Source organism: Peromyscus californicus, unplaced genomic scaffold (assembly GCF_007827085.1).
Source record: "Peromyscus californicus insignis strain IS unplaced genomic scaffold, ASM782708v3 Scaffold_11__1_contigs__length_118956290, whole genome shotgun sequence".
Lineage (NCBI taxonomy): Eukaryota > Metazoa > Chordata > Mammalia > Rodentia > Cricetidae > Peromyscus > Peromyscus californicus.
In genome coordinates, this window is record NW_026294402.1 from 56,677,199 (window position 1) to 56,701,532 (window position 24,334).

General features: G+C 47.1%; 1 protein-coding gene across 4 annotated transcripts in view; it reads right to left on the bottom strand.

Moving 5' to 3' along the window:
- Nucleotides 1–19,436: 19,436 nt before the first annotated feature.
- Nucleotides 19,437–24,334, bottom strand: part of Glce (glucuronic acid epimerase) — a 71,211-nt gene continuing 66,313 nt past the window's right edge. For all 4 annotated transcript variants that reach the window (XM_052763200.1, XM_052763219.1, XM_052763209.1 and 1 more), the window contains one exon: nt 19,437–23,275. In XM_052763200.1, the coding sequence (XP_052619160.1) occupies nt 22,251–23,275 (1,025 nt within the window). In that variant the 3' untranslated portion in view covers nt 19,437–22,250. The remainder of the gene's footprint in view (nt 23,276–24,334) is intronic.

Here is a 24,334-nt window from a genome sequence, read left to right on the forward strand (position 1 = left end):
AGAGAAAAAGAGACCCACAAGGGTCTATCTTCTCAGGGACTTAAAAGAAGTCCTAGGCCTACTCTGTGCCTGGAAGGTTCCTAGGCCCAGTGTCTATCAAAACCAGAATGTGGGGCCTGGGGAGACGGCTCAGTGGTAGAATGCTTACCAGGCAATGTTGAGACCTGGATCTCACATAAGTAAAAGCTGGTTGGATGAGCCCTCCGTCAATCCCAGAACCTGGGAGGCAGAGACAGGGGATCCCTAGAACAAACAGCTAGCTGAATGTGGTGATTTAGTGAAAATGGTACCCTTAGGTTCATAGGGAGTGGCATCATTTGAAAGGATTAGGACATGCAGCCTTGTTGGAGGAGGTGTGGCCTTGTTAGAGGAAATGTGTCACTGGGGGTGGGCTTTGAGGTTTCAGAAGCTCAAGCCAGGTCCAGTGGCTCGCTTTCCTTCTGCTGTCCCTTGATGTAGAACTCTCAGCTACCTCTACGGTGCCACATCTGTCTGCATGCCACCATGCTTCCCACCACGACAATGATGGACTAAACCTCTGAAACATAAGCCAGTCCAATGAAAAACTTTCCTTTATAAAAGCTGCTATGGTCATGGCGCCTGCTCACAGCAGTAGAACGCTGACTAAGACGCTGGACTAGGCAATGGGTAAGGTCTGGTTCAAGAGAGAGACCCTGCTTCAGTAAATAAAGTGAAGAGTGATCAAGGAAGACACCCAATGTTAACTGTGGGCCTCCACATGCACAGACCTACCCATGCACCCACAAACACACGTGGGCTCATGTACATGTAAATGTAGATGTACACATACCTGTATCACACACACACACACACACACACACACACACACACACACACACCTACTTGTACATAAAAAAAAACCCAAAAACTAACAACTAGAGTGCCCAGCAGGATCTCCAGGCCTGAAGAAGATGTTCCAAGAGCTACAGAAAAGCTGCTGGAAGGACCAGAAGCTGTGTGATGTCCAGGCCCGTCTCGGGGCCCAGCCTGCCACTCCCAGGCAGCCCCCTGTTTACAAGGGGAGAGCCAGGAGACCAGGCTATACCAGCACAGAGAGACACTGCTTTATAGAGGTGGAGGATTTCTTCGACAAGACTTGGGGGAGGAAGCTCAGAGGTCTGAATGGGGCTTCAGCAGCACTCCCCCTCCCCAGCCCCAGCCCCCTGAAAGCACCCTGGTTTCACTTTGGAAATTGCTTTCTCTTATTAGCCTAAAAATGTCCCTGCGCTTTCGTGCCCACGTTCCTTCTATTAGCCAGTTTTTCTCTATCATCACAAAGCACCCGAGGCTGGGGAGTTTATAAAGAAAAGAGGTTTAATTAGCTGACAGTTTCAGAGGTTGAAAGTCCAAGAGTAGGCAATTCCATTGATTTGACTTCAGGTGAGGGCCTCATGGCAGCTGACATCAGAGAGGCAGGTATGAGGCCAAGGATCCCGTGCAGAGATGGAAAAGCAGAACACACAAGGATCAAGCTCTTTCTTGTAGCAACCACACTCCTCACAACTAACCAGGGTCCCAAGACAACAACATTAATCTGTTTTGAGGGATGCATTGCAAATGACCTTGTGACCTTGCAGGAGGCTCCACCTCTTTTTTTTTTTTTTTTTTTCCTTCTCTTTTTTCGAGACAGGGTTTCTCTGTGTAGTTTTGGTGCCTGTCCTGGATCTCGCTCTGTAGACCAGGCTGGCCTCAAACTCACAGAGATCTGCCTGGCTCTGCCTGGGATTAAAGGCCTGTGCCACCACCACCCCACCCCACCCCTACCCCCACCTCACCCCTGGCGAGGCTCCACCTCTTAAAGGTTCCTCAACCTCCCAACACTGCCACCAAGACTAGGGAGACCTGCCTCCATGCTTCCTTCTCACCTGCAAACCACATCCAAACCATAGTGTGCCCTTCCAGGAGAGCGTCACACCGGTCCTGTGCGTGTGTCTCAGTTCCAGCCACAGGTGACACCGGCTCAGTCTGTTTAAAACCTCCTCTTAGAATTTTTGTTGTCGCTGTTCAGTTTTGAGACTAGGAGGCCAGAGGTGTAGCTTAGTAGGGAGAGTGCTTGCCTGGTATGCACAAAGCCCTGGGTTCTGTTCCCAGAAATACACAAACGGGGTGTGGTGGTACACACCTAGAAGCACAGCACTTGAGATTGGGAGTGGAGGTGGAGGCGGGAGATGAGGTGGAGGCAGGAGGATCAAAAATTCAAGGTTGTCCTAGGCTATATAACTAGTTCTACCTTATCTCTCAAAAAGAGAGGTAGAGAAGGGTTGAGGAAGACACCTGTGGCCTCCACACACGTGCATATGTACTGACACACATACACATGCACACACACAGACACATACTCATGCAACCACCATACATACACTCGAAATTTTTGTTGTTGTTGAGACAGGGTCTTCCTAGGTAGCTCGGGCTAGCCTTGAATTCACCATCCTCCTGCCTCAGCTTCCCAAGTTCTGGGTTTATAGGTGTGTGTCAGCAGACCCATAAGCTCCTCTGGGGATCCTAATGCACAAGCAAGATGGGAATATCCATCCAGTTAAAAGTACCTCATCCTGCTTGGCTGTGGGGACATCACGACAGAGACCCTGTCTCCTTCCTTGTCATTTCTCACGATGTTCTAGGTTAGGTCTAGCCCATCGCAGTTATACACAGAACCCTCGGTGCTTTCTCGGAAGGCTCCAGGACACAAGGACGTGGGTGGTTTTTCCCAGCAACAACTGCAATCTCACTTACTGTCTGAATTACAGGCAGTGGCTTGCAGCTCCTCTGGGTGTCTCCTTCTCCCTGCCTTGGATTGGGTGAACACAGCAGGTGCTGAGGATGGGGGAAGGCTGGGAGGCAGCAGCAGGAGGCCACTCATCTGTCTGTGCGGCCTCTGCTCCACTCTCAGGGTTCCTCCTCCAGGATAAAGGCCTTTCAAGACAGGCCCTAGGCAAAAACTTTATCTCAATCAGCGAGTCTAGAGACCTTCCTTGACCCTCTGTTCCAGCCCCAGGCAAAACCCCACCCTGGGCTCTTTCAAGAGCTGTAAAAATATCCACCACCTCTTCCCCGGCAGCCCTGCACTTGAGAGTGTAGGCTAAGGAAAGAGCCGGAGAAAAGGAAAAAACACCTTGACTAGAGAGTCAGCTGAGGCCGCTGTGCCCAGCTCTCAGCATCAGCATTCAGCATTCAGCATCAGCAACAGCATTCCTGTTTAAAAGCTAATGGGAAGGCTGGGGCAGCACAGGAGAGTGCTGGGGATGCCATGCTGTGTGTGATGCTGCTGCATAAGACAGGAGCCCAGCTCTGGAAAGGTCACTTGTGTGCAGGGACAAGAGCTGGAGGAGAAACCAAACACAAAAACTAAATCAAAAGACAACCGAGCTGTCCACTCTCCAGGTTTGGGGGATTATGGGGGATTTTTTTTTTTGATTCCTGCTATTGATGTAATATTGTTTGTATTATAAATATTTGACATGGGCTTAGAACAATAGTGTCGTTGGCCCAGTGTTCAGGGAAGGCCTTGGAATTCATGTGAACACAGGAGCTAACAGGCCAGCTTTTCTGGAATACTGGCCTTTGAACGGCAAAGCTTCAGATGCACAAGGGTTCCAGGCCAGGGTGACAGGGATACTCCACACGCAGCAGAGACCCTGAATCCTCCTGTAGGAGAGTCCCTTCTTCATACCGTCCGTCCCTCGTGCAGGGCAGCTGATCCCAGAGCCATTCTGCATAGTGGCTGTTCACGGAAGGCCTATAGGCAGACAGCTTGGTTTGTGCCCTGAGCCTTAGGTCTCTGGACTTTTTTCCCCCCTTTTGCATAGTAAGAGTATCTGTAGGGTTGTCATGGTAGTGCACACTTTTAATTCCAGCACTCAGGAGGCAGAGGCAGGTGAATGTCTCTGAGTTCCAGGACTGACAGAGCTATTACAGAGAGAGAAAAAAGAAAAGACTATCTGTAGAGTCGGAGGGAGATCCTTTGTCTTCGTGTGTGTGTGTGTGTGTGTGTGTGTGTGTGTGTGTGTGTGTGTGTGTGTGTGCGTGTGTACTTTAGTGAAGCTAGCATCATCTGAGAAGGAGGGAAACTCAATTAAGAAAATGCCCCAGCCGGGTGGTGGTGGCGCACGCCTTTAATCCCAGCACTCGGGAGGCAGAGCCAGGTGGATCTCTGTGAGTTCGAGGCCAGCCTGGACTACCAAGTGAGTTCCAGGAAAGGCACAAAGCTACACAGAGAAACCCTGTCTCGAAAGACCAAAAAAAAAAAAAAGAAGAAAATGCCCCAATCAGCTTGTAGGCCAACTTGTGGAGGCATTTTCTTGATTGATGATTGATTCGAAGGGCCCAGCCCACTGTGGGTGGAACCACCCAGGCAGGTGGATCTAAAGCAGTGATCCTCAATCATCCTAATGTTGAGACCCTTTAATACAGTTTCTCATGCTGTGGTGACTCCAACCATAAAATTATTTTCATTGCTACGTCATAACTCTAGTTTTCTACTGTTATGAATTGTAATGCAAATATTTTTGGAGACAGAAGTTTGCCAAGGGGGGTCGCGACCCACAGGTTAAGAACTGTTGTCCTTGGGTGTCTAGGAAAGCAAACTGAGCCGGCATAAGGAGCATGCTAATTACTCCTCCGTGGCTTCTTTATCAGTTTCTGCCTCCAGGTACCTACCCTGACTTCCTGCAGTGATGGAGTGTGACCTGAGAGTTGTAAGCTGAAATAAATTTTCCTTCCCAAGTTGCTTTTGGTGCTGGTGTTTTATTATAGCAATAAAAGGGTGACCTTGACACCCTCCAAGGTCAGAAAGATGCTGGGAGTCCCCCAGCTGTAGAAGGCAGGGCTGAGAGTGTTTTAACCTGCTGTGTCCAGCATCTTCCCTTGAGGTGGGGAGGAGAGGACGCCAGGGCTCCCTGAGCCTCCTCGGCAGCAGGCTGGCGCTGGGCCTACGGTTCTTACAGCTTGGGTGTGGACTTTTCAAAGTTGTAGCTTCAGGAAAGGCAGGAGGGAACCTGCTTGTGTTTGTCCTCACCAGGCTCAGGAGCTGCCAGAGGTAGGCACCGGAAGCCCCTGCAGTGCTGGCTTCCTGGCCTAGCCTGGCCTAGCCTGGCCGCTGTGGGGCATCTCAGGCCAGATCATGGGCCCTATGCCAAGTCTGCTGTTCATATGGACGTCCATATTCACAGGGAACATTCAGAGGACCAGCGAAAGCTTCACTCTGAGGGTGAAAACAGCCAGTGTTCATCAAGCTCTGACTCCACGCTAGCTGTGGTGAGCTCTGTGGGCTCTTAGGCCTTAGTTAACGCTGCCCAGATCTGCCACCAGCTCTTCTCACACTTCACTTGTGGGAGGCCACACAGCTGGGACTCCAGTCAGGGTAGGTCCAAAGTTTGTGTTCCTCATTTTCTGCCTCTATTGTTTCTCCTAGGGTCAGGGGCATGTGTGGAGTCCAAAAGTGAAATATGTGTGTTGTTTCTATCTATACACAACTTTACCTGGGACAAGTCTGCTGTGAGGTTCATAGCTAATGTGCAAAGTAGGACTTTTTCCTGTTCACCTGTGAGCCTGGGGTTTGGGTGGGATCTATCTTGCCTTTGAGGTGAAATGTTGGTCATGCAGGAGCAGATACTCTGTCAATGTGCTGGCTGGTTTTATGTCAGCTTGACACAAGTTACAGTCATTTTGGAAAAGGGAATAGCAATGGAGAAACTGCCCCCACCAGACTGGCCTGTGAGCAAGCCTGTGGTGAATTTTCTTGATCCGTGATTAATGTGGGGAGGGACCAGCTCAATGTGTGCCATACCACCTCTGGGCAGGTGGTCCTGGGTTCTACAAGAAAGCAGGCTGAGAAAGCCACAAGGAGCAAACCAGTAAGCAACACTCTTCCACGGCCTCTGCACCAGCTCCTGCCTCCAGGTTCCTGCCCTGTTTGAGTTCCTGCCCTGATTTCCCTGAATGATGGACTGTGATCTTGACATGTAAGCTGAAATAAACCTCCAAGTTGCTTTTGGTCATGGTGTTCATTTATAGTAATAAAAATACCAAGTAAGACAGTCCATGACTTTTTGTTGTTCTTATGTGCAGGTATGTGTGTGTGTGCGCACACGGGTGTCTGGTGTAAGAATGTGTGTACTTGTGGAGGTCAGAGGTCAATGCCGGATGTCTTCCTCTATTGCTGTCCAACTTTTGGGGGGGTTGTCTCTCACTGAATGTGGGGCTCACTCATTGGTTGGATTGGCTGGCCCGGGAGCCCTCAGGATCCTCCCATCTCTACTTCCTGGCCACCATGCCCAGCTATTTTTATGGGTTCTGACGATCCCAAATGGGGTCTTCATGCCTATGTAGCAAACATTTTTACCACTGAGCTGTCTCTCTAGCTACTGGCCTCAAAATTCTTCATCCTCCTGCCTCAGCCTTCTGAATGTGGGACCCCAGGCTTACACCTCCATGCTTGGCTGATACGCTTTTCTTCTGGGGCTGAGTACTTCTGCTGAGTACTCCTGACCTGCTTCTGAGTACTCCTGGTCCGCTTCCTACACTGGAGTTCACTGAATCAGAAGGGGCATGGAGAGCTAGTCCCTCTTCTAGGAACACTAAGATCCTGCCCGAGTGGGTGACTGGTCAGAGGCCACCCCACGAATTACTGGCTCTGCTGGCTGCGCTGGCTGCCTCCTGCCTTGCTGTGGTTTCCCTCCCCCAAATAAGTCACAATCAGGTAGGTGGTTTACTAGGTGAAGTGTTTGCTGCACACTAATTCTGATCTCCAGAACCCAAGTAAAATGTACCTGTAACGTCAGTACTCACGCTGTGTGTGTGTGTGCACGTACATATTATGTGTGTGCATGCATAAGTATGCACACACACACACACACATATGTATGTATGTATGTATGTATGTATGTATTTGAGGCAGGGTCTTATGTAGCCTAGGCTGTCCTTGAATGATTGCCCTATGTAGCCACAGATGACCCTGAACTTCTAATATTCCTGCTTCTATCTCCCAAATTCAGGGATTCAGGCCTGCAGCACCAAGCCCCGTTTGTGTAGTGCTGGGGGGATCGAACACAAGGCTTTGTGGATGCTAGACAGACATTCCGCCAACTGTGCTACATCCCCAGCCCCAGGATCTTAATTTAAGGTTGTTGGAAAAATTATATTGGATATAATATATATATATCCAGGGTGGGGCCAATGGAATCGGAATTGACAAGGCAGGATTAGAGTCAGAGCAAGCGATCTAACAGCAGGTAGGGGTTAAATGGCTGTAGTCAGGGGCTAAGGGACCCAAACATCTTCTCAGAGCTGAAAAGGCCAGCAACTGACTTCTCTCCGGGGCTTTTGGAAGGACTCAGTTCGGCAAGCATCTGGATTGAGCCCTGTGAAGCTGATTTTAGATTTCTGAGTCCCAGGACTAGAAAAGAATGAATTCATGTTGTTTTAGGTCATGATGTTTGTGGCAATTTGTGACAGCCACTGTCATCAAGATAAGCAGTCCTGGAAAGGCCCTTTGAATACCATGGCAGAATCTCCTAGTGGGTAGTGAGAACTGGATACTGGACTCCATGCATAGAAGTTTATTCTGCAGATCGGGGCTGGCAGAGAAGCTGCCCTTCTAACAGGCCCCTGAGACGCTGAGCTCCTGTGGCCACCACAACAGACCCTGTGGTAGAGCATCTGCGTCTAGCTGTCCCACACTCACAGCTGTTTCCGGCTCCTGGTCACACACAGACTCCAGAGTTAACTTGTTGAATTGCCGGCTCACATGTTCACTGCCCAGCTCCTCTCATAGAATAATGGGTCCCCAGAAGCAGGCCTTGGCTCTGGTTGGGTCCCTAGGCCTGAAACAGTGTCCCACTACACACACATCCAGTGAGCACCTGCAGCCACATTGACGTAGGTGTCTTAGGTGCTGTTGCTGATGCCAAAGACATGAAAAGATCCCACAGGGATGGAATGGGGACGAGAAGAAAAGGGGAGTGAAAGGGGTCTCCAAGTCCTCATCACAAAGAAGGGCAGCAAAGGTGGAGAAGGGAGCTGGGAGACAGCCAGGCTAGGAGGGCCCCCTGGGAGGGCTGCTGGGCGGGAATCGAGGCAGGGAAAATCCTGGATGGGGGCTCTGGTATAGCAATTCTATATGGCAGACGGAATGATACCAGGTTGTAGCCACCCAGAGACCTACGCTACTTTCCCTCTCTTGAGATACTTAATTTACAAAACGAATGTGGGTATGCTTGAAAATATTTATGTCAAATCTCAAAGAGTGTAAAGAAACTGAAATTCGAGCTGGGCATGGTGGCACATGCCTTTAATTCCAGCATTTGGGAGGGAGAGACAGGAGGATTGTAGTGAGGCCCGTCTCCATAGTGATTTCCAGGCCAGGCAGGGCTGTTTTTAAAAATAAAAAAATCTTGGAAAAAGCCTTGGTTTGTTCTGAGTCTCCAGTGAATAAGGTGACTATAGTAAGACCCTGGAAAGAACTTCCCTCTGCCAGAGGAAGGAACAAGGAGAAATAGCTGGTTAGTTGGTGGGGAGAGCACCGGGCCACCTCCCTTCTCCCACTGTGCGCCGCTGAGCCTCCGCTGGCCTGCAGGTGGCGCTCTCGTGCCGGCTCAGACCTTCACCCTGCTCCGGAGGCTCCAGGTCTCCATTCACCCTAACCCCATAGTTTCTAGCTCCAGGTTGCCAGACCCCAGGTCTCAAGGCCTGAAGGAGCCGGAAGGAGCTGTCATGGCAAACTCAGAAAACCCTGGTCTAGTTTGAAGCGGCCCACCAGCTCGGTGAGTTAGGGCCCTGCCTCGGCGCTTTTGTCAGGGTGAGACTTGGATTTGATAGAGCAAATTCAGAGCTGACCCGCAGAGTAGAGCCCCCCAAAAGCCTTTGGTCTTCCCTTTCCACCCTAAAATAATTCAAAATCCAGCAAGCCCTCCTCTTCGAACTGCTAGAACAAGAAGCAGACAAATGTTAACAGTTACTGTTACCCTGAAGACACGAGTGACCAGGAATCATCTCACGCCATGCCAACTAGACTGGCATTAAATGTTGCAACGGGAGGTATTTTACTTTTATAAAATATTTACTAGAACTTAACCACAGTTTCAAGAAGTTAAACTGGGAATCCCAGTTTTAAATAATTTTTATTTCAAGTTTTAACATTCACTATAGATAATTTGTATTTTTGCCATTTCCATCAAACAGATACTTTTTTTTTCCCCCTCTGGTTTTTTGGGACAAGGTTTCTCTGTGTAGCCCTGGCTGTCTTGGAACTCACTTTGTAAACCAGGTTGGCTTCCAACTCAGAGATCTGCCTGCCTCTGCCTCCCAAATGCTGGGATTAAAGGTGTGCGCCACCGCCCGGCAAGCTACAGACTCTTAAGTCTTCCTGGAAAAGCAAATGGCTACACCAGGTCTAGGCTGCATCTACCAGAACTCTTGAAAGCATCAAGTGTCCTCTCTACAGAATTCAGATCAAAATTGGGCCCCGAAGATGAATTTAGTGGAAATACAGGCAACAAAACAAAACAAAGAACAATAAAACCAGACACAGCAGAACCCGTTATCAGTGAGGATTGGATATTGACAAATATTGGCCCACAAGACAAATCACAGCTATAAAATTTAAGGGGAAAAGAACTGATTCCTGGTGAAAATAGTTTCGGTCAACTGGAAAGGAAGAAAGGAAAACATTGGAAATAGTTTAAGTGAGGTTTATAGAAAATTGATTAAAGAATTAAATTGACTTAATAGAGTCCATTCCCGAAAGCGCTTTCCCAAAGAACATTCATCAACATCAGAGCACATCTAGTCCTGTGTTTGTGTTCCAAGAGGCTCCTCTATGAATTTCACAGCACAGCCAGATCCAATTTGCAGTGGAGTTGCACCCGGGATGGGAAGAGAGGGATGGGAAGAGAGGGTAGGCAGGGTCTTTGTGCCCTATCCTACACAAAACCAGTAAAAGGATTATCAGGTGATAATATGGGTGCATTGGTGGCCACCACCATCACCATCATCATAATCTTCATCATCAACATAACCTTCATCATCATCATAACCTTTATCATCAAGACAGGATCTTATGTTTTCCAGACTGGTCCCAAGCTCCTGCCTGGGCTTGGCCTCCCAAGTATCTGGGGCTCCATCACCACACTTGGGTTTCATAATTTTCTATCAATTATTATTATCATCTTCCTCCCTCCCTCCTTCCTTTCCTTCCTCCCTTCCTCCCTCCCTTTTCTGTGGAAAGTGGATGAAGTCCTGCGTGAATGTGTGTTGTTGACATGAACAAGGCCATGTCAAACACACGGATGACTCAGATCCATGGGAATAGCAAGGCCTTCTTCCCCTTGTTGCGTATAGATGTTGACAGTGTGTGCAGACATATCAACCTCCTCCCAATGACTGTAGCCTAGGACTGCCCCTATAGGGACCCCCTGCTGAGATGACACCCCCCCCCCCAACCCCCCGGCCGCCTCTTCATTCAGCTGTTTGTCAGAAAGGCTTAGCTTCTTTTTTTTTTTTTTTTTTTTTTGACATTTCTTCACTCCCCATTGCCCCAGTGAGATCAATCCCAGCACCATGTAGGTCATAACGCATTTCCATGACGCAGAAGGAACTCTGCAGTCTTATGAATGCTGGGTCAGCACTCTAGAATTGAACAATGCCCCTAACTCATATTATTGTATTCATTTTATTCTGATATTGAAAACATTTTTCAGGGCTCCTAAAATGTACTATGGGTTCTAGGCACTGTGGATAAGTTGGCCTCACAGGGTTCCAGGTAAAGGGAAATGAGAATGTTTGGAGAGACCTGGGGGTTGGGGAGAGACAGGAATGCACCTGCATTGTCTTCTGGAAGGTGCTAAAGTGGTCTGAACCCAGCCCACCTCCTCACATGGACACCCTGCTCTTCCCAGAGCCTGCCTTTCCATTCCTACCTCTCTTTCTTCGAGTCTTCTAACTCAGGAAGCTCTGTTATGTTCTTGCAATCTCAAGAGCCCATCTAAAACAAGCACCTAGTTCTACTGTGCCCTTGGAAGCCTTCCTAGAGCAAACCAGGGTCCTGGTAGTGAGCCATGCTGCACTGTGAGCCATGAAGGAGAGTGCATGCCTTAGTCTCCTCGACTTGGCAGCAAGCTATGTGGTGCCAGGAGTGGGCCATTCACTTCAGTCCTCACCTCTGCTATGAAACCCACCTACATGCCCACGCTGAGTGCCTACTTCAGGTCAGCTCCATGTCACTGACCCTGGGAGCTCACAGCAAGAACCAAGTCATGGCCTGGCCCACAGGGGGCTCAGGCAGGGCCAGACCTGGAGAGTTTCAGCACTATCACCATCAAAGTGTGTAATCCTTCACTGTAGTGGCTGTCTAAGGATCCACAGAGTGAGAAAGGAGGCAGAGGGCCAAAGGAAGGTTCAAATATCCAGAAAATTCTAAACAATTCGCAAGTTCCTCACTGGCCAAATCTACTCTTAAACGTGTATTTTGTTTGTCTATCTAGTAGTAATTTATTTATTTTATAGTAATAACTATTATTATTTTGAGGCAGAGTCTCGGGTAGCCCAGGTTAGCCTCAAACTCACTATGTATCCATGGCTGAGTCTGACCTTTTGATCCTCCTGCCTCCATTTCCCAGGTACTGGGATTATAAACAGGTGCCACACTCTGCCCCAGAACTTCACCCTCAGCTTGTAGTTTTGCTTTCTGAGACAGGGTCATCCTCTGAGCCCAGTCTGTCCTGGAACTCACAGCCTCAGCCTAGCCCTCGTTCTCACATGGACAGTTATTACAGCTCCTTCAGCCTGAAGGTCTGTTGTGCCTACTGCTGCCTTCACACTGGAGGCAATCCTCCTGTCTCAGTCTCTTCAGTGCTGGGACTACAGGCTTAAGGCACCACACTTGGCTAGAAGTAATTTAATTTCTGAAAGTCTTTAATGAGTGCTTTCTCCTAGCCATAGCCCCACCCCCATTCCCTGTCACTCACTGACCCCACTGCTCATGCTGTTCATGTTCACTTGTCTCCTGCATGGTTTTGAAGACTTGTGAGTGTGTGTGTGTGTGTGTGTGTGTGTGTGTGTGTGTGTGTGTGTGTTCATGCTTATAGGGGTCAGAGGTTAACTTCAGGTATTACTCCCCAGGACACTGTCCACCTTGTATTTTGAGACAGCGTTTCACTGGTTTGGAGCTGACCAAGTTGTTTAGGTTGTCTGGCTAGTGAGCCCCGTGGCTCCTCCTGTCTCTGCCTCCCTCCCTCTGCTGTTACCACCCAGATCTTTTTTCCATGGGTGCTGGGAATAAATTCAAGAGCTCATTCTTGCAAGCCAAACACTTTACCGACTGAGCTATTCCTAGGCCCCAAGTTCATGTTTTTAAATATGAAGAGTATAGTGTCTTTTCCTTTTAGATTTATCTAATTTTATGTGTATGAGTGGTTTGCCTGTATATATGGACATGTCCCATGCATGTGCCTGGTACTTGTGGAGGCCAGAAGAGGACATTGGATCCCCTGGAGCTGGAGTTACAGGAGGTTGTGAGCCAGATGTATGTGCTGGGATTCGAACCCTGGTCCTTTGCAAGAGCACGTCTCCTAATGGCTGAACCCTCTCCAGCCTTGAATACATACAACAGCCTTTTACTCAGGTTTGTGGCCCCTTCTAAACCTCTGGCTGAACGCATTGAAAGCCTCAATCACACTGGACAGGCCCAGCAAGTCCCTGAGAATTCTCTCTGGGCTTTTTTTTTTTTTTTTTCAGCCAAGGTTCCCCAGGATCCGCAGAGTTCTCCCTGTGGCTGACCCTGCTCTCCTGCCAGAGGCTGGCTGCCTGGGGCAGAGGTCTCTGTGGAGCTCTGGAGGAATCCACACTGTCAGCAGAGGACAACATTTTCTCTCAGTCTATTTAAATTCAATTAGTCATTTGAAAAAAATTAATTTGCCGTGAGATCTGCTTACCGAGCAGGCAGGTGGTGGCTGTCACTGGAGGGCCGGGCACATTGATTAAAGTGGCTGTGCCGACCCAGTGACTGGGACCCAGACAGAAAGCCTTCAGCAAACGATCTCTTCCATCTATTAAGATGCTGCTCTCGAAGAGAAAGAGCCAAAGAGGGAGACCAGAACAGCAGTCTAGCACTAGGAGCCAGCCTGGGGGACCAAGGAGCCAGGCCTCACTCACCCTCATCTCTGCCTGGACCCAGGACCCACTGCCTGTTCTCCTAGACACACCTCCAAGAATCCCTGATTGCGCTGTGGGCACCCAGGCTAGACAATGAGGAGAACTTACAAGTGACTGTACGTTTTAGGTGGCTGCTAGTTCACCCTCCAGGGCGGAGTCTGATTCAGGAGGTGGGGAAGGAGCAGGGCCGCCATCTTCACAGCTGAATCCCCTTTCCTCAGCTAACCTGCAATTCTTCTTTGGGATCCAAGGACAAATCAGGCCTTTGGATTTGTCTTTTGGGTGGGTCCAGAGTGGGTACTGGAAAGTTCAGACTGAGTTGGGCTCAGTTGAACACGGCTGGAACTCTTGCACTTGGGAGGGAGAGGCAGGAGAATTTCAAAGGAATTCAGAGTCATTCTTAGCCAGATAGTGAGTTGGATGCTAACCTGAGCTACATGAAAAACCAAAAGGAGGAGGGAGAGGGAGCAGGAGGGACAAGGACCGAGAGAAGACCAGGTTAGACCAGACTGGTTTGTAAGTTCCCTGACAACACTTCCCTTACTCTGTCTTCTGCCTGCTGGTCTGAATATTCACCAGCAAACCGTGTGGAGAACTCGGAGGAACACAAGTTTGAGGGAGAAGCTTTGAGGCTGCATTAGTGTAAGGGAGGCTCAGCCCCAGCCCTGGGTGATGCCCTCGTCTGAGAGGAGAGACAGATCCCTTAAAGAGGGGGAAATGGCCCAGAGCACCCCAGGAACCAAGAGAAAAGCACACGTGTAACAAACAGGAGCAGACAGGTGCCCTGCCCACTGGGCCTGAGCTCTGAGGAGATCCGGAACCGATAACCAAAGGGAAGGGAGAGTGGGTGCCTTCTCCTCTCCCTCAGAGCCACACCTAGGGCTGACACAAGCTGAGAGAGAAGAATGCACCCCAGGAGCCCCAGCCTCATTTCCAGACTGAAACAGACCTGAAGGCAGCATGATAAAGAGAATTGAACTGCCAGTCCAGAGCCCCAGATTCCCACCCTTCTCTGTGACAGTGTGGATCTGTACGGCTTCTGTTCCTCTATCTAGCGTACACTATAAGGACCCTAGGGAGTATACAGCAGGAAGGTGCTGTGGAAGTGCCTTCATTCCAACTCTAACTTGGATTTGTAATTTTTTTATACTCCCCCCCCCTCCTTAGGGATGGGAGCTGAATGTAAACCGGGCACACTAGGCTGAGCCACAGTCCCATGGAGATAGTGCCCCCTGCAGGAGCTGGGGAGGTAAGGCGCCTCTTCAGTTCATCTTAGGCTACCCAGAAAGGATGTGTGGGAATTTGGGGTTTCCACTGTAGTCAACTGAATTCCAGGGAATTCATCTTGTCACTTTAAAAATGATATCAGGCATCAAATTCAAATTGTGCAGTTTGCTACGTACTTTTTTTTTTTTAAATAAGCAAGACTTAAATTCAGCTTCTTCTCATCCTGGGGAGTTAGTGTCCTCTCTAGGCCCCAAAGCAATGGACACCAGGTTTTCTAGACACTAGAAATAGCCATTTGTGTATGTGTATGTTTGTAGGGGTGTGTGTGTGTGTGTGTGTGTGTGTGTGTGTGTGTGTGTGTGTGTAGGTCAGAGGTTGATCTCTGGCTGGTTCTCTCTCTCTCTCTCTCTCTCTCTCTCTCTCTCTCTCTCTCTCTCTCTCCCCCTCGCTCACCAATTTGGCTAGGTTGACTGGCCAATGAGCCCCAAGGAACCACCATGTGGCATCTGTCTCCCCAGCAGGCACGAAACACTGCACCTAGCTCTGTCTGGAATTTGAACTCAGATATTCATGGTTTCATAGCAAGCCTTTACCAACTGAGCCATCCCTCTACCCCAGTGGTTCTCGACCTTCCTCGACCGCCGAGACCCTTTAATACAGTTCCTCATGTCGTGGTGCCCCCCCCCCCCCAACCGTAAAATTATCTCATTGCTACTTCATAACTGTGATTTTGCTACTGATAAGAATCGTAATGTAAATATGTGATAGGTGACCCCCTCAAAGTTGACCTTCTTCAGTTTTATCCCAGAGCAAAATCCCAGGCAGGCACCAGCTCCCCCTGACTGGAAGCGCAGATGCCGTGAGCTCTGGGTTGCCTAAGGATACTCTAGCCCTTGTGCTTCGTGTGGAGGCTGCGGTTCCTCATCCCTCCCGGTCCTTTCTCTGCCCCGTTGCTGTTGTTACCCCTCCTTAATGACTTTTTGCAGTGCTATCATTTTGCAAAATCCTTCTACTCCTGGAGGAGGATTAGCAACTTTTGAGTGGCTGCTCTTTAACATTCAGGAAGTGCGGTTTACATATGGGAGCGATCAATCACTTGCTCCAGATGGCAAATGTATTTCTTTTCACCAGAAACGGAGCAGCAAACATTCAAATTCATCACCAACACAACATTTAAATTCACATCCATTTCAACCTGACATCCTTAATGGGCTGGTAAAATGGAAACCAGCGTTTTCTCCCTAGGCTGTTGACTGTTTTAAACAGTTTATAAAAATGAGAACTTGGGATTAAAAATTGTTATTAAAGCCAGGCGTGGTGGCATGCTCCTTTAATCTCAGCACTCAGCAGAGGAAGGTGGATTTCTGTGAGTTCAAGGCCAGCCTGGTCTGCATACTGAGTTCCAACCCAGCCAGGGCAATCTAGTAAGGCCCTGTCCAAAAGCTGTTAAACAAACCACAACAACAAATCCACAAAGCCTTGTCATTAGGGAGAACAAAAAACAAACAAACAAACAAAAAACCCTGCTCTCTGCCAGATCCCTGCCATCATGGCCATGAGTCACATGCAGCCCACCATGCTGGCCAGGGTGACCCAAGTGCTAGACAGGACTGGCTCACAGGGACAGTGCACACAGGTACACGTGGAATTTATCCATGACACCAGCTGCTCCAACATCTGCAGCATGAAAGGCCCTGTTTGAGAGGGTGTTATGTTCACACCACTGGGGTCAGAAAGAGGCTTGGAGGCTGTGCTGAACTTGCTGCTGGGTCCTGGATATCCACTACTTGGTCCAGGGGGTGACCTACAACTGTTAAATAAAGTGTTTGTACTGTATGTTAAAGAAAAAATAATCTCACTACTTGCAATTTTCAAGTACTTATCTATCATACTCGCAGGGGTGTGTGTGTGTGTGTGTGTGTGTGTGTGTGTGTGTGTGTGTGTGTGTGTGTATGCATGCACCCATACATGTATGTACCTGAAGGTCTTCCAAATTTATTTTTATAAATAGGGTCTTTCACTGAAACTGGAACTGGATAACTGGCCACACTGGCTGGTCAGGGAGCCCAGGGATCCTCACGTCTCTGCCTCCCCGGTGCTGGGAGGAGAGGTGCTGCTGTGTCCAGCTTATTACATGCATGCTAGAAGATGAATTAGTCCTCATACTTGTATTGCAAGCACTTTGCTGAATGAGTCATTTCTTCAGTTTCTCTACGGCTGTAGCAGTAGCTCTGAATTTTGCATTCAAAATAAAAATGTAGTTTATATTACCATATTTTAAAAAATTCTTTTAAAAATATTTAGTTTTAATTTGTGTGTTTGTGTGTGTATGGAGGCCAGAGGTGTTGGATCCTCTTGAGCTGGAGTCACAGGCAGTAAGTAGTGAGCTAACATGGTGTTGGGTATTGTTCTGAAAGAGTAACATTCACTCTTAACCACCGAGTCATCTCCTCAGCCCTAAAATTCTCTGTAAAGAGATGTTTTATCTAAGTTGTACTGTATATGTTTTACCCACATCCATGTGAGTCCATCACTTGCATGTATCAGATCCCCTAGAATTGGAGTTATGGATGGTTGTGAGCCACCATGTAGGTGCTGCGAGTTAAACTCAGGTCCTCAGTAAGATCAAGAAGTGCTCGTAACTGTTTCCTCTCCAGTACAAGATGTTTATTTTTATTTATGTGCACGTGTGTCTGAGCACATATAAGTATGTACAAGTGCAGTGCCTTCAGAGGTCAGAAGATATCAAATCCCCCAGAGTTGGAGTTACAGGTGGTTGTGAGCTGCCCAACTTGTGTGCTGTAAACTGAAATCAGGTCCTCTGCAAAAGCAGTATGTACTCTTGACCACTGAGCCATCTCGCCAGTCTATGGTGATATTTTATTTGTACTGAAATGTGATTTTATTTGTATGTTAATAAATAAAGTTGCCTGGGGGTCAGAGCTAATAGCAAGCCATACCAGCACTTGGTAGGCAGAGCTAGGTAGATCTCTGTGTGTTCAAGGATACAGCCAGCATTGGTGACACACACCTTTAATCTCAATACCAACCATAGAAGACCTGGAGGTCTGTACAGACAGGCAGTGACGAGGCAGTCATGTGGTTGGGTTTACAACCAATGAGAGGCAGAACAGAAAGTCTATATAAAGACAGACAGGAAGTAGGTCTCTTTTCGAAGGGGTCTCTCTGGGCTGAAGAGGCTAGCTGCAGCAGCGGGTAATGCTCTTAGCTCTGATCTCTTGGCTTTCTTCTTTGCATTGGTTCTGTGTTTCTTATTTAATAAGACGGTTGGTTACATCTACACCAGTCTCGGATGGTACATTTTTAAAAACACTTCAGTGTTTGCCTTGCCAACTTAGAAAAAACAAAACAAAAAATTCCTCTTCTGGATAGTACTATGAAGGAATTAAAACTCATGGGATCAAAGACAAAGTTCCTGACACAGGTGTGAGCCAGGCAGCTTTGTTGCCTGAGCCCTAAGTAAGAATCTCTGCCCCATTCATGTTTCCTTAAGCACCTGAGTTGGGACCTTCACTGGTTATCAAATCATTGTCCCTGTGTGCTCTGTGCTCTGGCTGAATTGTGATACCTTACCCCCAAATTGGCATGTTGAAGTCTTAAGCCTCAATATATCGGAATATGACTGCATGTGGAGATCATGCCTTTAAAAAAGGTGATAGATAAATTGGGCGGCGGTGGCACATGCCTTTAATCCCAGCACTCGGGAAGTCTCTTTGAGTTTGAGGCCAGCCTGGTCTACAGAGCGAGTTCCAGGACAGGCAAGGCTACACAGAAAAACTCTGTCTTAAAACTAACAAACAAACCCCCCCAAAGCAATAAATAAATAAATAAATACCCCCCCATGACAGATATAAAAACAAGGTCATAGGAATAGTCCTTGATCCAGTGAGACGAGATTAGGACTCTGGCAACCATGTAAAGACATGGGGAGAAGACAGTGAGGAAAAGCAACCTTAAAGGAAACCAATCCCACCCACAACTTGATTTTAGACTTCCCGTTTCTGGAATTGAGACATGTGGATCTCTGCTGTTTAAGCTGGCCTAGCCTCTAGTATTCTGTCATCTACAAGTGTGCCATCTGCAGACCACTTTCCTCAACAGTGCGGACACTGTTATTCATCCGGGTTCGACTGTTATGAGCCACAGACACCAAATCCAGCTAACAGTAGCACACAGGGAACGTCCTAAGGATACAGGCGTACTCTGTGGAGCCTGAGCGGAGTTCCACTGCCCTCTGAAGTGCACTGGATCTAAGTCATGGAGTTCTGTCAAAACTCTGGTTTTTCCCTGTTGCTTTTCTCTCTCTGCTTCCATTTTAAAAATATAACTCAGGCAGGAAAGAAGAGCTCATCAGGGATTAAATCCTCTGTGGTATGGAGGACCTGCCCCATAGGGCAACAAACAAGAGTATGAGACTCATGGCCAAACCTTAATTTTGTCACAAATTGCAAAATCAAACCTGAGTAGTCCATTATCCACTCTGTCTGAGATTGCTTGTGACCACGTAGCCGTTTCTCAACTGAAGGTGGAAGACAAGGAACAGCTCCAAGAGGGAGAACAGCCTTGTGCTAAGACCTGTATGGGCACTGGAATCTAACAGCTGGCTGGTGATCAACTGGAATTCCAGCACACAAAGAAGTTCAGTCAAATGAAGCTACAGGCTGGATTCGTTCGTATTTGGGAACTTAATATCAAATCTTACCGAGGAGAGAATATGAGGTGACACTGATCATTCTGAAGATAGGGGTACAGAGAGATGACAGGCAGCAGGACTCTCAGCTGGTACCTGTGTACCAGCCCGACTCACCCCAGGGCCCCAGCCTGAGCTCCAGCCCCTGCCCGAGCACAGTGCAGCACTTCATTTTCTGAATGTGTCCTGTGCACTCTGGTCCTGCAGGCCAAGGCTCCTGCACTGTACTCTGCTTCCCCGTCTGCAGGCTCAACAGGAAATGTCGGCCAAATGCGTGCTGGGCTCACATAACCACAAACTAAGCAGAAAATAAGAGAAATATCCAAGTACATTTCTTTTCAAGATAAAAACTTTATTTTACAATTTTATAAAGCAGCTTTACATTTAAGCACAAACAACCCATTTAACTTTGTATAGAAACAAAATACCTTTCCATTTGAAAAAATCAAGTTTCGCTGTATATAAAACTAACATGTGCACATTGTGCTTGGACTGCAAAGTCTGTACAGCTTTACAGAGGACCACCCTTTAGAAGGGCATCCGGTAAACACGTTATTGCATATTTGACACATGGCATAGACCCCACATGTACACTGGAGGAGAAGCGAGGGAACAATTACAGGACAAAAGCAGCAGCTTTCGGTGAGTCTATACACCAAAAAGGATGAGTCCCGCCCCATCTGGAGACCGTGCTTGTGCCATTTCTGCACTTGCTCAGGGACGCTGCGCAGCTCGTGAATGAAGCCGTTATATACAGTAACTTCTAGAGGTCAAACCTGCCCTTTGTCTAGAAACGTTTGGCTGGTTTTACTACTGAAACAGCAACAGAGTCAACATGGGAGCTAACTCAGGTAAGTGAATCAAACCAATATTTTTAAAGAAAAATTTAAAGAAACAACAAAAACTTAAAATACCCTTCCCATTTCCTATACTCAGGATACGTAAACATTTACATGATTTAAAAACCTAGGAAACTTGGTAGGTTTCTGGAGGCAAAAATGCATGGGTCCCAGGCAGCGCTCTACACAGGCCCAGCTCTCCCGAAGCAGTCACCCATCTGTCAGACATGCTGCGCATCCCACTGTGCAGGCAGACTTCCTGCACACCCAGAGTCTCGTGCTGTAAACTCCAGGTGACAGAGGCAACCTCAATCTGAGAAGCCAACCACTGACAGTGCTGTCACAGGCTCACTGTGACCTCTCAGGGAATCCAGGATCACAAGACAAGAAGCTGTTGCAATGTGGACGGAGGCAGTGGAAAAGCAACAGCAGTAAACTGCCATTTCTACACCATAAACAAACCAAACCAACCATCCCTCTTCGGTGGAAAAGGACAACCACATTGGTAAGGCACTGGTGTTTGTCACGAAAGCAGTACCGGAATGATTTCACTGACCCCTCTCATCTGAAGACCAGTACGCAAACATAAGCAAAGTCGGGACCACTCTAGTAACCAATCTAATAGAGTGAACAGTGTCCCCAGGCAGTGAGGCTTGTTTTCAACATCAGCACTGAAAATAAAAAGGGAGTCCTCATTTTTATTGCTGAGACAAATGTGCATGTTTAGAAGTTGCTAAAACACCTCGTGTGTGAGAACCACAAAGGTAAAAGCTGGGGAACCTAACGACCACACTGGTTTTCTAGGCAAAATTAAGGTGTGGTCATATAAACTGGGAGTTTACACTTATTTTTCAACAGTTTAATACTGTTTTTATCTTTATTACAGATCTTCCAGTCTCCTTTGATGCCAATATACTTTATATATGTATCATTTATGTATGGGTGTATATGCATCATATATATATATTCCAGTTTCAACAGTACTTGGGAGCTGAATTCAACAGAAGTCCAATGTGGGGGCAAATCATCCACCTGGCTCTTGAAGGTGCATCTGACAGGTAGCATGAATAAGCTCCATTGTTTGTCTCTAGAAAGTATAAGATAGTGTTCCCTAACTATCTCCGTATTATCACACCATAAACAAAAATCAGAGCAAACCCTCGTTGCTTTTACCTAATGCCTGAAGCCCTACAGCAGACACTGTCCACTGCACGAGGACTCTGAAACCCTTAGAGATCTGATGCACATGGACAGCAGACACAGTAGCATCTCTTCTGTTTCAGTGCTGAATCATTCAAATTAAGTTTCAGAGAAACAGTGAGGACAGCAGCAATGATGTAAGAGTGAGGCAGGACAAGCTTTACCGTGACTCCTGAACATACCATTTAACCCAGTAATTGTCCTTTAACGGGGGAAAGTCCTAAAGGGACCGATGGTAGGCTTCAAATCATTAGCTCTGTCCCAAATTTAGACGTATAATTAACGTTCTGGGTGATGTCCTCAAAATGGACAAAACTACCAAAGTGTAGTACGAAATGCAATGCAATGTTCTAGACAGCGACAAAGACACACTGCAAGGGGGGCAGAGGTGGGAAGATGATTATCAAACTCCTACTGATTGTAGATCAAGTTTCATGAAACACAGCATGTCTGTCATTTCTTGTGCAGTCAACAAGTTTCATTTTAGTTGTGCTTATGTTATGTGACCATGAGACCTGAACACAGGCTGTTTAAATATACATAGTTCAAGAAAACCATAATTCAAAATATTTTCCATATATAAATGAACAAATGCAACAAATGCTCCCTCCCTCCCAAGAAATGAACCTACAGGAAAGAAACACTGAAAACGCACAGAGTCCACGACCCAGGCTATACGCACGTTTACTGCAGTACAGCACACTGTTTTCGAAAAGCCTGCATTCAGCGTAAATATAAATAATCACATTTGAAAAGCACTCCATACTAAGTTTTAGGTAAGTGCTGGGCAGCAGGCTAGCAGCGGCAACTTACTGTTTTCTTTCACAGACTGAAAAGGACTCTGCACGGAGGCCTAAGTGATGAGCAGGGCAGAGATCACATCTTTGTTCAGCGCACTGACTAAACATTTCTAAGCACCTGACCCATGGAATGCAATTGTTTCAGAAGACTAACTTTAAGGGTCTCTTCTCACGTTGCTGTGACCCACAAACCCTGGACACACACCATCTTAAATGTGCGGCGCGCTGCTGAGCTCTGCCGCTGACCCAGAGCTCAGCCCTTGAGTTCAGAAGAGGCTGGAACGAACGTGCTTTTGGTTTCAAGCTCTAGTTGTGCTTTGCCCTGCTGCCTTTAAGGTAGCTTTTCCACCTCTTGACAAATTCTTTGAAGATTGGAGACTCATCGATGGTACTGAGCAGTTGCAGTTGGTTGATGTGGGTGGTGTGATAGTCCCAGCGGGCCAGGTTGGGAGCAATGCCCAGCATGAAGTGGCGAAGGTCATAGATGGTTCCGGAGCCAGTATCATACAAGGGCAGCATGGCTTTAAGAGATTCCATGCCACGCTCATACAAGGACCTCGCCTCTTTCCCAAGCTTCTCCCCTGCTGTTTCTTTTAGGTCATACAGTCCAATTAAGGAATACATAAAGCCATTTAAAACAAAAGAGCTAGGTGTAGTTGGATATTCTTCATACCAGTCATGTTTATTCATGAACACGGCTTTAACTCCATGCTGCTCTGACAGAAACTTGTATGGGGCTGTTGCCCTTAAAGCTGAACTGAGGAATCTATGGTCTTTTGTTAGAAGATAGGCCCTGACTAACGTAGAGATGGCCTGCCCTTGTGCCATAGCAGAGTACCACCCTGGCTCTAAAGACTTGAACCCTTCCCCTAACTTCCGAGTCACCATAATCGGCCAGCCTCCTTTCTCATCCTGGTTCCTCACTAGCCAGTCACTAGCAGCAAAGAATGCAGCCATGTGGGCTGTGGTGGAGATGGTAATGTTGTCCAGGAAGCCCTTCCCTTTTGCAATCAACCTAACCACCTTTTTGGGCATGATTTTGGTTGGCTTGACAGCTTTTGTGTTAGAAAGACCCACTCCTTTCCTGAGGTCAGTGACCAGGTCTCTGGTCACTGTACTCCACGAAGTTCTGGGCCCAATGCCGTAGTAGATGTCCCTGTCTTTAAAAGCAATTAGCTGGGTGTTTGAGACATAATGCACAGTGAAGAGCTGATTCTTTTCTGTGGTCTCCAGAACCACGGACACACTCCCATTTGTTAAGAGCTTGAGGTCAAATGAAATAATGAAGTCTTTTGTGTTTCCCAGCTGTAAAGACACACCTTCACTGGTTTCTGTGGGGAACAGACCAAGGATTGGTTAGAATAAAGCATTTTTATACTTGAAATTTAATTGCAGTTTATTCGTGATAACTACTGACCACATAAAATTATCTCCAGTTATGTTACCAGATTTCTGCTGAGTAGCAAATCTGGGGATTTCATGAAGGCTTCTCCTTACATTGACTCTGTCTGGTTTACAGACAGGATTCAGAGCGAATAACTAAGAATTTCTGATCATACTGTCTTTTCTAGACCTGATGTCAACGGGTCAAGAATCACTGATTATTCTAATAGATTTATTTCATAAAAGGGAGAAAAATAGCCAAAAGCTGGTTCAATGCATATTATTACAAGAAAGGTAAAGTTCTAGACAGAATGGTATGTACAAAATTTCATTTCTATGCAGCTGGTATTTCCTGCCTTATATTCTAAATGTTTTACATTCTAGACTTTACATGATGCCTGCTGAGCCTTGAGTGTGTACTGTTTCACTCCCGCTTTACAGACGTACAACTGATGAGATACACAGTCAAGGAACCCCCCAGACACAAAGGACAGAACCCACAATGCCCAGTCTGGCTCTTAATTTGATGTGGAAAACAGTGTTTATTTCTTATACTCTGGAATTATAAACAAAATTACTAAAAATTAAACAATGGGCTCATGTATTAGATAAAAGAGGGAAGGGGGAAAGCACACTTTGGAGTTAAAAACCCTTCACAATTCCTGCTTGGCCAGCAGCTCTGAAAAAGCAAAAACAGACCTTTCCAAGTCCCAGTTTCTTCAAGTGTTGGCAGAGACAGTATCACTTCAAAGGTTGATTTTGACAATTTAAAGAAAACAGTGGCTTAGAACAGTGATAAATGCTGGTGACTACTGCCACTAATTACCACATGCTAACAAAATTGCTAAAAGCTGTTTTATTTGACCAATTATGAAATACAGAATTTCTCTCGTATAGCCAGAGTACAGTGATGGTTGGCTCTCAGCAAGATGAACCCCTGAATGACACTAATCTAACAATTACCAAAAGACACTGTGCATATTAAAACCAACTAGCAGCAAAAATAA